This window comes from Aptenodytes patagonicus, chromosome W (genome assembly GCF_965638725.1).
Source record: "Aptenodytes patagonicus chromosome W, bAptPat1.pri.cur, whole genome shotgun sequence".
Classification (NCBI taxonomy): Eukaryota; Metazoa; Chordata; class Aves; order Sphenisciformes; family Spheniscidae; genus Aptenodytes; species Aptenodytes patagonicus.
Window position 1 is genome coordinate 28,402,645 of NC_134981.1, and position 21,154 is coordinate 28,423,798.

A 21,154-nucleotide genomic window follows, 5' to 3' on the forward strand; every position below is an offset into this window, starting at 1 on the left:
TTGGTGGTTTTAAGTCTCAATTTTTTTCAATATGTAGTGATTCAGAGGACATTAAAAAGAAAGCAAAGGGGATCTCCAAAAAGAGAAACACATCCAGTTCCTCTGATACAGAGTCCACTTCATCAGAAGAAAGATCTTCAGACTCCAAGTCAGAATCAGACTCTAAAAGTGACTCTGAGTCTGGAAAATCTAGAAGTGCTACCTCTAGTAAGGTAAAAAGTTTTAAAAAAATTATAAAATATGAAACAATGCATCTAACAGTCTATGTGTGTTTCTTTCTGGGGGAATGGAGATGGGTAGTGGTTTTATGGATATCTAAAAAAATAGAATTTCTGAAAATATTTGTTGACCTTTCATAAAAAGACTGATCCCTAAGTAGTAACTGTTTGATAGTTTAAGCAAGTAAGAATATTTTATAATGAAAACCATATTTTGATTTTAATTCTGTTATACTTTTACTCCAGATAGATGAAGAATAATAGAACCTAATTATTTTTTTTAGATTACTGTTGAACTGGATGAAAACATGGTATATGGATAGTTCACAAAAATAATACCCTGATTTGGGATGATTATTATATTAAAATGGGATCTTAAAGTATAATTACTACAGGACCTGAGTCTGACAGGAAGCAAAGCAAAGAAAGGAATGTTAGTACATTGTTTCTTAAGGGTTTGAAGATATTCTAGTAGAACCACTACCTTTGTTTTAAAATTTTGTGCTAAAATTGAGAATAGTGCAGTTAATGCATCTACACTTTAGGTGTATACATAGATTAGTAGAATTAATATTCTTAATGAGTAATCAACTTTTATTGTTCTCTGATAGGAATAAAGCTTATAAAGGGTTCCGTTACTTCAAATTATATTAGTTTTCTTACAACATTTACTAAGTAGCAAACTTTCAAATATGTCTTTTTTTAAAATTGGATTCCGAAATGTGTGAAGATGCAAAAGTGTTCAACAGAGCCATTCATGTGTGAATTAAGTTTTAATTGCTTACTTTAGTGAAGAAAAAGAGGTTAGAATTTCATTTTATTCAAGCTAGCATTATAGAGCTAAAGCTAATAGCATGAATTGGATTCTGTTTATATATCTACCTTTCATTAAAAAAACAAATAAATGTAGAACTGTATGCTAAATCTGTTAAGGTAGAAGAGTAAAAGAATTTCTGAAACTTATTTTTCTGTTACCAAAGATTTCCTGTGCATTTCTTTCCTATATATTTTATAAAAATTTGCAGGGTAGAATTGTATCTCAGAAGTTTCCGTTTTAATACCGATATGTGGTTTTGAAAATAAAGTGATACTCTTAAGCATTTTAAATTAAGCCAAGACATTTTGATCGGGATTCCAGTATAGATTGCTGAATAGTCAAAAAAGGCATCGTCTGTTGCATTTGATGCAATTGTAGAAGCTGTTGGACAGGTGTGTTTTGAACAGTTAAGAGGGAAGTCTGTAACTTTATTAAGCCGTTTCAGTGTGTGTTTCCTTTAATTGATGAGATAAGGCTCTATATTTCTCTAGATCTTGAACTTATGTTGTAAATGGTCTTTGGTTTGTAACTTTATAGGTCTGCCTAGGAACTCTGAGTTTGTAACCTTAAATTTTCATCTATTCCCTTCTTCCACCAAGCAGAACAAAAGATGAAGTGAGACTGTAGCATTTGAGAAATGGAGGTGTGTTTCCATGATTTGATCATTGTTTCCTGCCCAAATACCTCATTGGGTAATGTACCTATGTCAAAATTCTTTTCTAATAGAGAAGCCAAACTGGAACTCACCAAAAAAATGTTAGCACAATAAATGTAATCTAAATCCTCTCAGAATAAACTCGTTTGACACTAGATGGAACATGAATTAATTCTAAAAGCTTGCAGCTTCTCATATTAGCACAGTATTTTTCACCAGGAAGTAATAGGTACTCCGACCTGCTTAATCATATTCAAACAACTATGTCCTCTCCCTGCTGCATTTGTCCATTTTTCTCAGGATATCAGGGCCATCGTTCATTATTTCTTTCACTACAGTTATCTGAACTGTTCTGGTTCTTTCGCAGGATATGTGAGGACAACTAGCATAAAGAAGCTTTTTGTATTTTAAAACAGCAGTTGAGAATGTGTGAAGTCAAATGCACTGAATAATGAGAGAACTAGAATGTCTAAGAAGTTTGGGATTGTTTTGTTGAAGTCAATGGAAAATTGTCAAGCCCTTGGATCTTAAGAGAAGAAAAAGAACCTTGCAGGAGTAGTCCTAAAGCTTTACTTGATTAAGAAGCACTTACTTAAAAAGAAATGTGTTAGGAACAAAAAGAGTTTATAAGCAATTGACAGAAGACTTGATCAGAGTCAAGGGGTAGAACTGAAAAATTGCAAAGCTTTTAAACATCATAAAAAATATTAAAACAAATAGCAATGGGTTTATATGCATGGCAGCAAGAAAGGAGGCAAGGAGATTATTGAAAAGAAAAGATAACATGGAGCTCACTATCCAAAAGCTAAATGACTATGTTTAAATTCTTTTTCACTAAGAAATTAGGGTATTTAATGTAAGAGCAACAAGCTATGGCTGATGGACTAGTATATGTAAACAGCAATGGTCATATATGAATTGGGGGCGGGGGGGGAAGTGAATGTAATGGTCTTAAACATAGAGGACTGTTTCAGTGTATTGTATTAATCTCTAGGACCATTAAGTTAGTTTCCATTTAAGCTATATTGAATGCCTGTGTTTATACCTGGGGTGTTTCTGATATTTGGTTATGTTCAGAAGCATAATTGGATGAGGGGGTAGAGGGGAGAATCACAGGTATTTTGTGCCAAAGGTGATTGTTATGCTAACTAACTTAATAGATTTTTGGAGAGAGGCCTGTTTTGAGCCCTGTGATGATAAGTGGAGCTAACTGATAACCTAGATAGCCCTTCCAAGCTGGAAAGAAAAGCAATAGTTCACAAACTTTAAAGAACATTATAGATAAAATCTTATATACAGCCCTTGTGCTGAGGTATATTTTACAAGAACCGCCCGTGTTTATTTTACTTCCAGGAAAATCTTGGAATTTTTCTGCTTCCTACCTGGCTTTTTTTCAGGCCACCCAGGAAGCAGACTGTTTCAGCCAGGCCCTCATAAATGCATGTTTTTCTTCTGAAAGATTTTTATTAGAAAAGCCATTGTTTATATTATTCTGCTACAGGGCATTCTTAATTTGGTCAGTGTATATGGGGAGATGATTCATTAGGATTTCCTTTCCTTTTAAATAAAACTGCAAATATTTTCTGAAATACATATTGATAAGAGGAGTAGTTAATAGGGTCTGTTTTTATAGTTTCTCAATTTGCCACACATTATGAACTATGTTACATAGATAATGTTTAGGGGGTTGTTTACCATTCTATATGTTTTGTTGGGTACCATTGCCATGTTCAGCAGAATTTTTATAATAAACAAGGTTCGATTACACTCACATGGGAGCTTAATTTGTGCATACATCCATGCATTTACTAGCATAAAAATAGGTTACAAAAACTTCAGATTATTTTTCCTGAATATATTATTAATGCTTTCATATTTTTTCTCTTGAAGAATCATTTTGAAAAAGCTGTTGTGTTCACTGTAACTGTGCTGCAGTGAATAGAAAAGTACTGCAGCGTTTTATATCATTTTGAAATATGGATAAGTTTGAGGTGTTCAGATACATAATATACTGTAAGCATAAATACTGTAGAGCTAAAATGCAGATTTGAGGATGATGCATGTTGTTGTGGTTTAACCTCAGCCGGCAACTAAGCACCACACAGCCGCTCGCTCACTCCCCCCACAGTGGGATAGAGGAGAGAATCGGAAGGGTAAAAGTGAGAAAACTCGTGGGTTGAGATAAAGACAGTTTAATAGGTAAAGCAAAAGCCGCGCACGCAAGCAAAGCAAAAAAAGGAACTCATTCACCACTTCCCATCGGCAGGCAGGTGTTCAGCCATCTCCAGGAAAGTAGGGCTCCATCACTCATAACGGTTACTTGGGAAGACAAACGCCATCACTCCGAACGTCCCCCCCTTCCTTCTTCTTCCCCCGGCTTTATATGCTGAGCATGATATCATGTGGTATGGAATATCCCTTTGGCCAGTTGGGGTCAGCTGTCCTGGCTGTGCCCCCTCCCAGCTTCTTGCTGGCAGAGCATGGGAAGCTGAAAAGTCCTTGACTAGTGTAAGCACTACCTAGCAACAACTAAAACATCGCTGTGTTATCAACATTGTTCTCATCCTAAATCCAAAACACAGCACTGTACCAGCTACTATGAAGAAAATTAACTCTATCCCTGCCGAAACCAGGACACATGTATAAGTAGGTGTCTCTACAGTGGGATTTTAAAATCAGCTACTGTTGATACTCCTTATACAAGTACAGTCACTCAGCTGTTAAAAACCTGATCCACTATTTAAAAAAATATACAAAACCAAATTATCTATCTTTCTGCCTGATCTCTTTTCAAGTGCTAACACAATGGAAACAGTGGGTGATCTGTCAATGCATTTGGATTGTCAATGATGGTTTTGTATAAATATTGGGAGAAATAAAATTCGCACAGCAAAATATGGTTTCATCTGCCTTTTCTCTGCAGCTCTATGGCTCATGCTGTGGTGTGAAATTCTCATTTTACACACTTTGCAGGCAGAGCACATGAATTATGCACTGAGCAAGAGAAATCTCCTGCTTCAAGTCCTATATGCATTTACCAGGTTCTATCTCTATTACCAAGATGAATTGCAAATGGAGAAATGTTTGATGTAATATAGCTCAACTTCTTTGTTTAGTATTCTGCTTTTCCCATAGTGGGCTCTCTTGGTAGGAAACTGTTTGGGTTATATTGTAGACTTAGTTTTAAGAAAAAAAGATGAAAAATTATGTTACACAGAAATGCCAGACATGTCAGAACGTTTTTATTGTCTTGATTTGGAATGCAAAGATTTTTTTATTCAATAGAAATATCTTTTGGCAGTGTTTGTTGCAGTCATTGGCTATTTATTATTACTAGAAAGCAAATCAATTTTCTTTTCTTTCAAAAAACAAAGAAAAAAATAATTACATTTGTAAAAGGCAAGACCCATGTAAATAAATTTCCTTGGTGTTTTGTACAGAACATGCACACAATTAATATATACACCCATATATGTATCTAGAAATATATATATAAATCTGAAAATATTTGTATGTTTGTGTATATATAGCATGCATACACACACACACATAAGTAGCTGAGTATTTACTTATGCTTGACACACGTGACTGAAGTAGAAAATAAGACTTGATCATACTTTAACATTAACTTTGTCTTGATTTAGTTAGTTTCTGATTTTATATTTCCTAGATGGTAGGGTTGTTGGGGGGAGGGGGTTGTTTGTTTGTTTGTGGTTTGGTTTTTTTTGTTTTGTTTTTTTTACAGTAATCTGATTGGACTTAAGTACAGTATTCTGATAAAGTGTGCAGTGGAAATTTTTCTTACCATGCATTACCTTGATGTAATGATTCTGTACGTGTCTCATTTTAGGACTGTTTTATTTTGAAGTATAAGAAATAAATTCTCTTCAATTTTTTTTCCATTTTTAAAGATGAATTATATAGTAGATTCAAAATAATATCAGTGCAGAAATGCATTTTATCTTATAAAATTACATATTAAGCTTTCTGATATGTACTTAGTAACTACTTTAGAATGGTAAAATAACAGAAAAAACAAACTGAAGCTTACCATTTGTGTTATTTGTGACACAGAATGTCCTCTCTTAGCTTCAGTAAAAAGATGAACATTAAAATGATTTCTTGACTCCCAACTCCTAATTTTTTTAAACATCTTGATCTGACAATGCTGCTATTGGCAGAACTGAAGCATATTCAAAATTCTCATCCTTGTGCTATAGCCTCTCATGTGGGTGAGCCACTTTTTATAGACTTTAATTGGCTGCATTATAAAAGGGAATGGAGAAATCCCATTTCTACTGGAATAATTAGCAAATATAGAACTCTAGCTAAAAATAACCTTTGAACCTTAATCATAGTTGAAGATAGAACTGTATCTTATGGATAAGTGGGGGTAGGGAGTGAAAGAGTTGGGAAATTGAGGGTTTTTTAGAATATATTTGCATTTTGTTTAACCGTGTTCTCTTTTGGTATGTTCAGGTGTCTGAAGAGTTTGTAGTTTAGCAAAAAAGTTGTGATACTTTATAGTAAAAGTGCTGCAGATTACAGCTAAACCCCTGTTTCGGGGCTAAATATTCACCAAATGGTGCTATAAAAAGTCTTAGAACTCGTTAAAACAATTGTCATGAAATGTTTTCTCTGACACTTCATAGACATGAATAATTCAACTAGCACCTGTAACTTATGAAGTATACTATTTATGCTCATTTCACAGATGAAAAAAATTAGCCAAAAGCAGCTAAATGACTTGTCAGTAATCACACTGGAAGAGAAAAATGAAGTCTGGTAGTTGTGACCAAAATGGAACTCAGGAGAGCTGGTTCTGCAACAGAGCCACTAATTCTGGACAAGGCATATAAGGAAGGAATCACATTAGCACCTTTTTAAAGATATTTTTGTAATATTTCCTTTGTCCAGAGGAGTTTTGTGTTTCAGATAATCAGCGATAGTAGAACACTAAAATACCGTAGTGATAAGGACCATTCAAGTATGTTGATTTAAAAATAATAAAAAAAATAAGTGGCTTCCATTCTGCTCTGTCCACAAGATTCTTCTCCTCTCAGAATATCTAAAGCACATCTGTAATGATCACATAAGTGAATACTGTCTATTTGAGCCATGGGTTTATTGGAAGAAAATGAAGAGCAATGTCATTTTGTCCCAGGTCAAGCCTGATAGTCATTAACATCAACGGCTTCAAATAGCGAGAACATTAGCTAGTTTCTTTCATGTTCTTTGGAGGAAACCAAGGAATTTCTCCCCAGATTGGAAAAAAATAGACTTGGCATTAATGTTAGTTTGCAACTGAGAGACTAGAAGAAAGGGAATGTACCTTTAGAAAAGAGGGGTCATTTTATTCTACGGTGACAATCAAAGAAAGTGATTCTAGCTGCTGAGCTTCTGAGAGGGACTCCAAGCTCCTGTAGGAATTTGTATCCTGAGTGCCTGAAGAGACTGTGAAAACTTGGAAATAATGCTCGAGAAATGGAGGCCAGGATGGGCATATGGAGTTTTACTGTTTTATTTAGACCTGTTCATTTATTAGAAAAGGTAAAAGAATAATATGTCTATGCATTTGGCTGTCACGTGCTGTTGAAGAGGAAACTGGTAAACTAGAAGGTTCACAGAAGTGGGACTCCTGGAAAGACTAAGTTTAAATTGCTTGCAATACCTTGGGTAATGAGCAATGTCTTAAGATCTAAGGGCAGTTGACAAATTATCTGAAAGAATGACAAAGCCTTCTGTCTGGTGTGTGAGCCAGAGAGGGCAAAGGCAGAAGGAGTTCTGCAGCCAATCCAAATGAAGGATGCTTAAGAGTGGATAGGAACAGAATGATGACAAACTGTCCGATGAGCATCCAGTGGGTAACGTGTCCAGGTTCTGGCTATGTCCAAAGATCAATCCTTTTTACTAAACCACTCTATTGGGAGCCCATTTTGAGCTGTGACACATTAAATTCTCTTCTGAATCATCACTGTCTAGATATGTTCTGTAGGTGTGACCAACATTCACTCTTATTAGATATGTTTAGAACTTTTTATTGAGCTGTATTGAAACAAATTTTGTTGAAATAGTCTGTTTGCCAAGTCACCGAGATTACTCTATTGCTGCTTTACTCTTTACTTACAGTACTGCCAATCTTTATTATTAGAATTCATCTTAAGGCTTAAAATTGAAACTTTTTTTGTGACAAAAATCAACTTTTTGTTATTTGTCCAGCAATTAAGTAAAGTCCCAGTACATGATGGAACAGGATTCCCTACTCCTCGATAAGTGCAAATAATACTACTTTCTTATGAATGGATTTTGTCCTGTTTTTCATATGGAAACAGAAATGTTAGTACCCAAGTCTTTTGTCTTCCAAAAAAAAAAAAAAATGCTTGTATCTCTATTTTAATGGTCTCAACAGAAGCATCTGATCTGTCACCAAAAGTTCTCTTTGAATAGCAACTATTATGAATACTAAACGGAAACATGGGCTTCAGAAGAGTAAATGTAATTTAAATGTGGAGTTTGGGTTCAGCTTACCTGTACAAAGAAATCTTTCTCACTAGGTGAATTCTCTGAATGCCGAGCCCTGAAAATGGATACATTTTTCTTTTACAGCAGAGAAAATACATTTTGCATTATAAACGTATAAAAGACTTTTCTTTTGCTCATATGGTAAAAGATGAAATATTCATGTTTTGACAGAAAGAAAAAACAGAACAAGATAGAAAAGTTCCAAATAAACAAGACATGTTTCTCTTAGATTTAGATGACTGTAAGTATCTTGATTAAAGTCTTATCTTTTCCATGGCATAAATTCAATTCAGTTAATTCAATGAAATTTTAAATGTCTGAAACACTGATTCTGTTCATTTATCGTACCAGCTTCCTGACAAAAAAAAATATTGCTCAGACTGTCAACTTATTTTTAAGTGTAATTATTATAATACATGATTTTATTTATTTTAGAACTGAGAAATAGTTTCAAAATGTAGAATGTATTGGTATGTAAAATATTTATTTTGATAATTCTTGTATGTCTGGACTTGTTTTCTATTAAAGTGGGCTTATTTCCTCAGGTACCAATGGATGTTACTTGTACAACATCTGTGCAACCTATGAACCAATTATGGTACTATAATAAGATACTAAAAATTATGGTGCTATAATAAGATACTAAAAATCACAATTTTGAAGAACAGATTAAAATGTAATCTTGGAAGGGTAGGGTAGAGCTGGCACTGGTTTTTGGCTATGCTTTGTAGTGCAGTTCTTCAGGTTTACTTCTCTAGGTGCAACACATTAGAATTGCATTAATATGTACTTTGCACATAACTCGTAAATGAAAATGTGCTGCATAGTATGGATCAGACTGGAGGATAAAACAGAGGAAAAAGTGGAAAGGAGGAAAAAATACTTTTAATGTAAAAAACGTGGTCTATACATATATCAGTTTTACTTATATTTTTCATTGTTTATATTATTGGGACTATATGTCTGAAAAAAATTTCTGCTATTAAGAATCATATATATGAGGATAAAATAATTAGATCAAGATGTAAAACCTTTTTACACTTAATGAAAATAGCTTATTGTCCTTCCCAGTATTTAAAATTTTTAATGTTAAGTATCACTTGCCTTTTTACTTCTAGTCTATCCTGTGACAACTCCTGTGGCAGTTCCTATAGCAGCTTTTTTGTCCCCAAGTTTAACAGCAGACCTAGAGGGATTAAGTCTGTTGGGTTCATCAGTCACTGATGTAAGTAACCTTTAAAAAGGAAGGGGGGTGTCTTAATTTAATCATTTAACTTGTTTTTGAGGCAGTCATTAAATTGATTCTTTTTTTTAATACTTTCACCTATAAAGGTCTTGTATGAAATTCCTGGTTTACATGCAAGTCTGGCAGCTTTTTTTGGTCTGTAATAATTGCATTCTGAAAGGTGGAGAAAAGTGTAAATATTGCATGTCTGAGAAGGATGCCTTCAAGGATTTTTAACCTTCTCTTTCAATCTGTCTTTTTCTCTGCCTCAGGGAAACTTGAATTCAGAAATTAAGTATCCAAACTATACAAATCTTTCAAATCATCTAGTTGCTACACTATCAAAAATAAACTACAAAAAAAATCACATACTCGTTAATTCTCATCCTGTTTGTTTACCATACATGTCTCCAATTATGACATTTTGCTACTTGGAAGTAATTTTTCATGAGTCTACGAAGCATAGCCCCTGGGTGCAAATAAAAAGGGTATAGGTTTGCTATCAATCAGTGGTGTATCAGTATGTGTCATGAATCATTCTGTTAGTGCTTTCTGCTTTGTAGCACTTTCCATTAGGAAATCTGAAAACTATAAGTATAATAGATGTTAGCAAAATCATGGAGATAGAGGGCATTCCTTTGTTGGGGAAAAGGATAGTAGTTTGTGTTCTTGGGTATGGGGTGGGGGTTTTTTTAATCATTTTGTGTGTCTGATTTAAATTTGCAATTTAATGAGTTGTAGCGGTACAACACAGGGCACTTTACTTAACCTTATGAAAGTGGATGAGAGTGACCAGAAAAAATATCAGAGGCATGGGCATTTTTTAGCCTAGCCTTGTTTCTAATGAGGCTGGTACGTAGAACCTACGCTGCAACTTTAATAATTGCTGTTAAAGTACTTTGTGCTGGCTTTGGGAGCAATACATTTGCAAAATTAAATAATTCTTAAATAAAGTGTACAAAATTATTTAACTCAAGAAATAAAAGATTTTAGCTAATGATTCAGTTTCATGTTTACAGGCTTTAACATTTTGTGTTTAAAAGGTTGACTTCCAGATAATGTTTTGGGTATTAGCCTTATCTAAGAAAATTGTCATGCAATTTAAATTCCAAGCAGGCCACTAACAATTGGTGGACATGCAGTCGCTTTACCTGATGTCATTCACGTGTTGCACAGTCTGAAAATGCCAGAAATTCTCTTCCATGTTATTCTGCAGTGCAGTATGCAGCGTTAGGTGGCAAGCCTGCGTTTAACTACAACTGTGTGGTTATTCCCATGACTGCAATCCCACAATTGCTTCTTTGCCATCCTTTATGGCTTTAGCAGCTCAAAACACAGGCAATCCTCTCTTTTCCTGGCTCTGGGTTAGCTTAAGAATGACTGGTGTCTGCTGACCGTTATGTGTGATGGAGCCCTACTTTCCTGGAGATGGCTGAACACCTGCCTGCCGATGGGAAGTAGTGAATGAATTTCTTGTTTTGCTTTGCTTGCGTGCGTGGCTTTTGCTTTACCTATTAAACTGTCTTTATCTCAACCCATGAGTTTTCTCACTTTTCCTCTTCCGATTCTCTCCTCTATCCCACTGTGGGGGGAGTGAGCGAGCGGCTGTGTGGTGCTTAGTTGCCGGCTGGGGTTAAACCACGACAAGTTCAAACATGATTGATCTTCTGAGTCAGAAACAAATTCCTGATACAAGACACTGGCCCAAATAATATGCCCAGTCTGTGAGGCATATTATATTATTACTATGTATAATCTCATCGATTTACTTGATTACTGTGTGTTTTAGTACTAGATATTCTCCTGATTGGGTATTTTATTTATCCTTTTATATATATATATAATGTATATATAATATATACATTATATAAATTATATATATAATGTATAATTATTTAGCAACTTGTTTATTAATTAAATTGTGTTTTGATTAACCAGGTTTTGATTAACAGTAATGCTCCAGATTCAATGCTACTTCGCTGTTTTATTATCTTGGAGTGAAAAAGATTAAAACAATATTCAAATATTTTATTTAAAAATAAAAGTGCTATAATTGCAAAATAAAGTACAATTAGAATATTAAAATCCTATTTATAAAGTAGAAATTAAATTTGGGGGGTGTGTGCAAAAAAGAAACTCTTTTAGATAAGTTACTGTGAGGAGACCCTTGATCTTTTTTTGCCTTCCATTAAGTCAGTACTTTCCTTAAAACTAATCCAACTTTTTTGAGAATTAGATGCTTAGATCTATGAGAGAATTTAAAGTAATGCTTCTTTTTCTTTCCAACATGAAAAATACATATATTATGCTCCTTAAAATCGGACTGCTGTAAACAGAGTTGATGCTAGGTTTTTAAAAACAAGCCTGTATAATGCATGATGATGATTCCATAAGTTATTCTTAAATATGTAGTGCGGTAATGTATGTAAAACAGAGTGTGTCTGTGTGTGTGTTATGCTGTGTAACTCAGAAGAGAGAGATAACCTAAGCCGTATTTTTTTTTTTATTTATTTGGTCAATAAAACCTAGCTCTTAAAAATTTCAGCCACATCTTTCTAAGGTAACGTTTACCTCCTCACATCTTTAGCATCTATCAGACATGACATGGGAGCTATTCATTGACCCTAAAAATTTTCATCAGTCTCATGCACTGGAAGGGGGCAGCTCCAGCCAGACAAGAGGCTCATTTCAATTTTAACAGCTGTAATTAAAAGGTTAATTCACTGCATCAGGATTAACGAGGAAAGTACAAATGATAGGCAAGCAGCTGCCTTTATAATACAGGATTAGAACAATGCAATTACAATAAGAATTAGAAAAAAATCAACTTCCTGAAAAGGTTCTGTAATGAATGCACTGCATTTCTCTGTTCTTAATTATGGTACTTAAACATGAAGACCCTGTGCAGCATTGTTAGGGTTTTTTTGTTGTTGTAATAACACTTGATCAACAGTGTGTCTAAGAAGATAGTATGGCAACTACAATGACAGTGTTGTGGTTTAACCCCAGTCGGCAACCAAGCACCACACAGCCGCTTGCTCACCCTCCCCCCCCGCCCAGTGGGATGGGGGAGAGAATCAGAGAGGAAAAAAAAAAATTAAAACCCATGGATTGAGATAAAGATAGTTTAATAGGACAGCAAAGGAAGAGAAAATAATAATAACAATAATAATAAATGAATATACAAAGCAAGTGATGCACAATGCAATTGCTCACCACCCGCCGATGCCCAGCCAGTTCCCGAGCAGCGGCCCCCCTGGCCAGCTTTCCCCCAGTTTATATACTGAGCATGACGTCACATGGTATGGAATATCCCTTTGGCCAGTTTGGGTCAGCTGTCCTGGATGTGCCCCCTCCCAGCTTCTTGTGCACCTCCAGCCTTCTCAGTCGGTAAACATGGGAAGCTGAAAAGTTCTAGACTTAGTATAAACACTGCTTAGCAACAACTAAAACATCGGTGTCTTATCACATTGTTCTCATCCTAAATCCAAAACACAGCACTGTACCAGCTACTAGGAAGAAAATTAACTCTATCCCAGCCGAAACCAGGACAGACAGCAACTGTTATATTGATAAATTTAATACTGTGCTGTACTGAAAACCTTCAAGCTGACTTTTATATTATAGCTATATATGCTAGCCACATAGATGGCTGCTTCAAACTTTGTGATTAAAGATTTATTTCTGTTTACTCTTTTGCAGTTGCTCATTTTAGCCAATTTCTTTAAACAACCTTAAAATTATATTGTATTTTAGAAAACACTGACTTAAAAGTTTCCCTTTACATTATCCCCACTCATTGTATGTGATTTTTCTTAACATCTGAAAAATGTTAGTTTTCTAAATCAATATATAAGATACCAGATACACTCTGACTTTAACATCCTATTTGTAACTATATGTGTGCTGCAGTTGCATTAGTTGGTATAATTTATGCTTTCACGCTGTCCCATGTTGTGCAGTGCCAAGGACATAGGTAATACACGTATAAATGTAACAATAAATTGCAAAGTTCTGATCACCTATTCTTAGGAGTTTGCTTTAAAATTTCTGACTTGTAAGTAAATATATCAAATAGAAACAGCTTTGTAAAGAAGGAAACCAGATAACATTCTAAATCTAAGCATTAAACTACTGTCATTTCTTAACTTTGAAGTAGCCAATAATTGTGGCAAATAAAAAGGTCTTCAAAATTATCTCTATGCAAATAAATAGTCTGGAATTTCTCTGACACTCCTGTTCTCAATTACTAGTTTTAAAGTCAATTCACTTCTCTATTTTCTTTTAACTTCAAAGATCCAACTTCTGTAATAATCTATCAAAAAATCTAAACATTTCTATGTTTACTGTCTATCTAAAATTTTGGAAGCATATGCAACCATATGTGCTTGAATTTCAAAAGGTAATATTTCACAAATGCAATCAGGAGACTGCTCTGAAAACTGAGGCTCCATGAAAGAACTATGCATTTTTATTGATCACTTTAGAATTGTACTGAAATATCATCTGGATGCTGTAATACAGCTGGAATATTTGAAAGTTATGTAGCTTATGTTATACAAAGCTATAAGCACTGTACCTTTTTGATCATAAATGGTAATTTTAATATGGGTTTGCTTTATAAAACTTATTTATGTGTTTTATCTAATAACAGTTGAGGAATGTTTTATGTCTATACTGCAGGTAAAAAGTATATAGTATAACACTGGTATTTAGATTATTCTGGGTATTGTTTGGCTCAAAAGCTGGGTCAGCATGCGTTTCTAACAATATTTTGACATTAAAAGCTTCAAGAAAGCTCTTTTTGGTGTGGTTTTAAATAACTTTTCATTCATAATTAGCTCATAGAGAACCAAGAGACATTTCAGGGAAATTGAACTGTCAGTGGGTAGAAACAAGCATTTGACCTCATCACATTGAGTGGGGCCCATCATAATTTGTTCATTTGGTGCCCATCAGCCCAGCCTCATCTCTCATACGGCACCTCGCTGACCTTCCCTCTCCATTTCCACTCAGTTCAGCTTTAATTATGACTCTGCAGACCCGAAGAAATATTGCAGCTTGCTCTCAAAAACCCTGAACTGCCACTCACCAAAAGATTGTTTTTTAACAGGTAATAAATGGCCAAAGGAAATGGTGCTGTGTCCCACACAGAGTAAAGCAGCTTTTTTTTTTTTTTTTTTTTTGAGATTTTCCTGCCTCTCAATTGTCACTTTCCCAGTGAAATTTTTATTTCATACAGAGAGTAGTAGACCAGCTCTAGTACCACAGGAATGGTTTGGGTTTGGTATTTTTAATTATCTTTTTGAGCCTAAAAGAAAGTTTTACTTGTTCTCCTAACCCAGAATTGTATTAAAGTAGCCAGATATTATTTAAAAACTGAAAATAATAACTACAAAAAAAGTGGGTTTTTGTTTTTCAGTGATTGTTGCTGAAAAGCTCTGAAACTTAGTCTGAAACCTGGAAAATGGTTTTCTTCTGTGATAAAGAAATTAATTGAGATTCTCTTATCACTGTTGGCAAATTTTACTGAAATGGTGATCATAATGTGAACGATTTAACTGTGTGACACCTGCAGAGTAGCTGTGGTTTGCCATCTTACTGGCAAGTATTATTTAATAGTTTTGCCAGGTAAACTGTTAGACAGCACAAGATATGTGGGAAGAAAATACAAATTGCTACTAATTTTAAATGTGTACTTTCATCTTAAAAAAAAAGTTCCCATAAATTTCTGAGCAAATAAAACTACTCAAAACTACGGTACTAGAGAGTGTATCCTTGTGGTGCATGTTAAACTGTCAGCAGGATTTTCAGGTCATTTGACAAAAAAGATACAGGTGCAGTAGCTAGCAGTGAAGGTGACTGCTAGTTTCATCAATCACTTTGCCTTTCTTTAAGTTGATACATAATGGACCTCTTCAGTCAGCTTCCTTGTTCTTTGTCACTTGTTTAGGAAGAAGAAAAAAGAGGGTGGAAGGGCTGGACTTTAAAGTCAAGGTTTGTTGTGGATGGAGTGAGACTGCACTTCACTCATAAGAGAGAAGCAACAATACATTTTATTGATAGAAAACAGTGAGTTAGAGTTCAATGGTAAATGCGACAGTGGTTTAACAAGAGTCGATGGCAAGGTACACTTGATTATTTACTGCATAGAGGACAGGGTCAGACAAAACTGTCAGGGAGACCCTCCTGTTGAGTCGTGAGGTTCAGAAAGGACCCCCTTGCTTTCTAAACTCCTTCTCAGAGAGGAGTCTAGGTGCGGCTGGATCCAAACCTAGTCCCAGACTTGGTCAACAGTTTATGTCTAAAGGATTATATATGCACAATCAATCCTTTATATCACTTAGCTAAGATTTCAAAGTTTAGCATGCTAGTAGTCACTTACCGAGGATCTGTTGCGGCAAGGAATCTCTCAACCTCGAGGAGTAACCTTGAGAGGCGTCCCTACTCAAGGGGAGATCCCACCGTGCAGCCCGCTGCCATGCAGGAGAGCTCAAAGGGTTCTTGGGCTGCTCACTATTTATAGGAGTAAGATGATTGACTCAGTCATATTTGCATACCGATAACTGTGGTTAGGTGGCTGTATTTCTCGCAATAGCCCTTGGCTATTGTGTTGTTATCTGGCTCCCAAATCCACTTTGAATGGATGCAGCTATCACTATCAGCATCCATTAACGACCGTCCCTGGTAGTTATCGCTTGAGCAGGGTTACAGGAGATAAAGGTCAGGTTGGGCAGGGGAGCACACCGTCACAAGGTTATAAAATGAATTGTTACTTATTTACACAGGGTAAGGAGGATAAGTCAGTGTGAGAAGGGGCTCTTCATAAAATGTCAATGGGTGATAATATGCAGTTTGAAACTTCTTACAGACCTTGAATAGTGACAATAGTTGTCAAAGCAGTGATTCTAAACAAGAATTTTAAAGTAAGACATTGTTTAGTGACAGACACATGATGTGCCAGAAAATGTGCTAATCAGTGTTCACTTTATTTTCAGAGGGTCACAGTAAATGATGATCCTATGACTGTTTAACCACAAAAGAAGAATTGGAATAGAAATAGAATGTGAATTTATACAGCACCTAGAAGGCTATTGATATTTTCTTGCGTAATGTATATTAACTATACATAACAGTCAGTTCAATTTCATTACAACTGTATACCTAATATTTTTTTTATTTAGGGTGCAGCAAGAATTATTTTTTTTCTGAAACCTGTCCATGCAATAGCTGTTTAACAAGTTATAATATTTCATATTTGTTTGTCCAGTATTATGTATAAAATTGATAAAGTAGAAAACTGAGTTTCCTGATGCATTTTTGCATTTGTCATCTGCAGCACAGCATTGTGAGACTATGGTGAGTGTTTTGAGGACTATACATCAGAATAGGAAGAAAAATTTCGAGCTCTTAGCTGGAAATTAATAAAAATACAACTTTTCATATTCTCTACATTCAAAGATTTATGCGATTGTAGCATATATTTTTAAGAAGCCTCCTTCCTTCTGCTACATCTCCTACAGGTTGTGCATGGGGTTTTCTTGTATGACTGATTTTAGTTTTGGGTTTTTGTATTTTTGTACTGAGGAATGACACTCAAAAACTATAGAGGTCTCAATTTTAAATTTTGTTGTTCATATCTTTATCAGCATGTTCATTGGCATATGCTGCTAAAGCAGTATACCAAATGAAGAAACAGATTTTTTTTATTTCTTCAACTCAGAATGTTGCCGTAAGTCGGCAGATGAAAAACTCTCTAAGACTCAATTTGGAGTTTTAGAAAGCAGGCATTCTTTATTGCGACGCCAGGCACACAGGGGATCACTCCACCTAGTGTGCGCACTGGGCTGCTCAACTATAGGAGTTATGTGCAATCAGAATATACATATTCATTAGATTTCTGAGAAATGATTAGCATATTCATGTTATTTCTTGGAACTCATTAACATATGTAAAAGTCTTTAACGCATGCGCTCTTATGTTCATTGGTGGTCTCTCAGGGTCCTCTGGTGGTCGTCGATAGCCTTCCTCACCGTGTCCGCTAATTGAACTCGGTCTTTTCACCTAGTTGCACTAGCTGATTTCAGCATAACTTCCTTATCCATTCCACCCCTGTACACAGAGCTTCAAGGATTCCTTTTATCTATGGAATGTCCAGTCTGCAGAACATTTAGCTACTTTGCTTCGACAAAGAGAACCATATGTCTCCTTCGTATTTCGGTATCAATCCCTCCTTTTCTTTTGAGGATTCGTAGCTAGCAAGCTACAATCCTCACTTCATTAAGAGAGTTAACAAAGTTCAATGGTAAATGGGACAGTGCATAAAGGGCAGAGTATATTAATAGTATATGCTAAGCTGGGTTATTTGTCTCATCATGTACCAAACCTTTATGTACAGTATAATTATAAGCAGCAAATATATTGAAATTAGAGTTAGTAAAATTACCACTGGATGAAGCATAAGGTTAAGCACTCCCGTTGCTGTCAGTGACCATCCGAGAAGAGTTTCCCACCAGTGATGTTCTCCATCTTTCTTCACCCTTTCCAAAATTTGGCGTATTTCTTCTGTATCATGATGAATGGTGATTAGAGTTTTGTGTCCATGGTTTCGGACACGTTCTAGCAGTCGACACAGATCATTGTGTTGTAATAGTTTCTTTACCAATGTAAGATTCATTCTGATGGGAGCAGGCAATAAGTCTTCACTTAATGTATAATTTGATTGCAACAATTGATAAGATGTAACAGGAGCTGAATAATTAAAATCACATCCCATAATGTTAGTAAAGTTACAAACACATCTATTTGAGCGATTGCTTGTATCTACAGTAACTTCATCTACAAAGATAAAGTCACAAAGGGTTCTCATACAAGCACATCCTTTTCCAATATATACGAGTACAGTTTCAGGTGTTTCATCGGGATGTATTTCAAAATGGCAAACATTTTGCTCGGTGTCGAGACAAATGTCTTGGGCTTTGATGGTGTTACTCTCACAAATAAATCCTTGCTGTTCCCGTACAACGCATGTGTTAACATCAACAGTTTGCCACTTGTTTCCATTTTGTTGGGCCCATACTCTATGTTCTAGTGGATAGAGTATAGCTCCATTGTGATTTAATCCTAACGCAATAATTGGGTATATGGTGTATACTGAAGCATTGTGAATTGTTAAAACAAAAGCTGTGGCCTTATTGTTGATAGGGTCATAAGTGAAATTAACTAAATACCACCAAGATTGGAATTCCTTTTCAAATTTAGTTGCATTGTCCCAGATTACCTTTCGAATTTCAGTGGGTAAGGTGCCCTCTTCTCCTTCTCTTATAATTGCTGCTACCATAGATTGCATCCACAGTTGAGCCTGGATACAACTAAGAGCTAGAGAAACATTATTTTGGGCTGCACCAAGTGCATCCACAATCAACTGGTGGTCCCTTTCATTAATTCTTTCCCACTGAGGCAATATATCGGATAAAAGCCATTAGTTAGTTCCTAATGCTAATAAAGAAGACCGCAGTGGGTGTTCTAATTTGTTTAAATCACTTGTTGCAGTACTCAGTTTATTTACGAGTACTTCGGCATCTATACTATTTAAGACTCCCAATCCTGTCCCTATGATACCAGCTATCTCTCTCCTTGTTTGTCTTGGGGAGGTAAGGGTTCGTCCATGTAGCCATGCTAACCATCCTGCATAGGTCGTACTTAGGAATGGTGAACAAGTTGGTTTAATTGTAGAAATATTAATTTGCATTAGTAGTTCTACTCTTTTAAGAGACCATGATGGATTAAATAACACTCGTTGTTGGCCTGTATTTTTGATCACGTATGGTCCAATTTCAGAAATTTGTGAGGACAGAGTTTCCTTATCCTTTACAGTTGAGGCAGATGTTTCTGGTGTCCAGGTCATATTGTTCCTTGTGATAGGGGCCAACGTTGTTGTTTTAGGTATAATGTCAATTTTAAACTTAAATGATAGTCTTATGTTGTGATGACCCCAGAGGCAGACTACAAAAACAGGTTGTACTAAGGTAAAGTTGTGCCAACAGTCCAATTTCTCAGAGGCACAGGTTTTTCTATCCTTTTTGCTTGAGTTTGATGCCATGTTGTACACAGAAATCTGAGATGCCTTCTCATGGGTTGACCCATTGATCATTCGGCATCCTATTTTAATTTATTTTCCTGCCATTCCTTGAAGTTGGGGAATTTCATTATCAGTTTCATCTTTATCCCAGCCCCATTCGTTTTCTAAGTATATTTCAGTTCCATGCATGACTACAGTGGAAAGATTTAAATTTCCCTCACTAGAGTGTATCCCCATACTCCCAGTGTACTTAACATGAGCTTGAGACCACGGCCATCCTGGGGTTCTTTGATCACAAGTTAAAAGGAGGGGCACTGTCAGGGTTTGAAATAGTAGTATGAGCACAGCATTCCTGTTTGTCATCCTGCGGGGTGCGAGTATCTGTTGATTTCTCATGATTTTAATTAAGTTCTATTACCTCTAGATATCCTTTTAAGTACCAGTCGGAGAGGTGATCTTGATTCTGCTTTCCATTCCGCAGGAGCTTTCTTAATTTGTGAATAGTGGATCCACGGTCCTTTTCCTTCTAATTTAACTGCTGTATGTGTAGTTAACAGGATTTGAAATGGTCCTTTCCATTTCTCTTGTAGCGGTTCAGAAGTCCAAGATTTGATGTATACCCAATCTCCAGGCTGAAATGGATGCGCTAGGGAATCAAGACCTATAGATTTATTTAAAATCACATATCTATTCAGTTCTCGTAAAACTTCCCTGAGGGCAATTAAGTAATTTCTTGCATCACTTTTCCCTTGTATTCGCATCTCTCCTGGCAGTCCAGGTATTTGGTACGGTCGTCTGTACATCAACTCGTACGGGCTGAGATGTTGCCTACCTCGTGGTTGGACTCTAATTCTTAACAAAGCTAGAGGCAAAGCTTGTGTCCAATTCATTGAGGTTTCCTGACATATCTTGCTTAATTGAGTCTTGAGGGTATAATTCATTCTCTCTACTTTACCACTAGATTGAGGCCTAAAAGGGGTATGTAAATTCCAATTAATATCTAATAATCTGCTTATTTCAGTAATTACCCTGGCTATAAAATGTGGACCTCTATCTGATGACATCCCTAGAGGTACGCCAAATCTTGGAATTATTTCTTTCAACAATATTTTTACTACATCTTTTGCCTTATTGGTGCAACATGGAAGGCCTCAGGCCAACCTGTATATGTATCCACGAGGACCAACAAATACTTTAGCCCTCCTTTTCTTGGCAATTCGGTAAAATCTATTTGCCAATATTCCCCAGGTGCCTGTCCCTTGGCAGTTTTTCCAAATTGAACTTTATTCTGTGTTTTTGGATTATTCCTACAGCATATTTCACATCTTTGTGTGACCGATTTAATAATTTCTACCATGTTCCTGCTAATAACTGACTTCTGCAAATATTTTAGCAAATTTTCAGTTCCCCAGTGCACAGCGTTGTGTTCCTCCTTTACTAAATTATTCATGAGGGAATGAGGTATGACTACTAGACCTGTAGGTGTAACTGCCCATCCATCCTCTCATCTTTCTGCTTGTAAAGTCTCGATTAATTTTAAATCTTGCTTATCATAAATAGGGTTTTTCTGGAGGGAGATTCTCTTCTCTGGCACTATAGCTAGCACTTTCTCCTCTATGCCTTTTTCTGCAGCCCG

General features: G+C 35.7%; 1 protein-coding gene and 1 pseudogene across 2 annotated transcripts in view; one reads left to right on the top strand and one right to left on the bottom strand.

The window, feature by feature from the left end:
• LOC143172217 (AP-3 complex subunit beta-1-like) overlaps positions 1 to 21,154 on the top strand; it is a 288,974-nt pseudogene that overhangs the window by 186,307 nt on the left and 81,513 nt on the right. The window contains exons 18-20 of the transcript XR_012997310.1: positions 38 to 212; positions 8,384 to 8,453; positions 9,331 to 9,437. The product of XR_012997310.1 is annotated as an AP-3 complex subunit beta-1-like (transcript). The remainder of the gene's footprint in view (positions 1 to 37; positions 213 to 8,383; positions 8,454 to 9,330; positions 9,438 to 21,154) is intronic.
• On the bottom strand, positions 9,972 to 19,590 carry LOC143172152 (uncharacterized). Its single transcript, XM_076361412.1, is given in 2 exon segments — positions 9,972 to 10,025; positions 17,824 to 19,590. Coding segments are annotated over 2 exon segments (1,821 nt in total).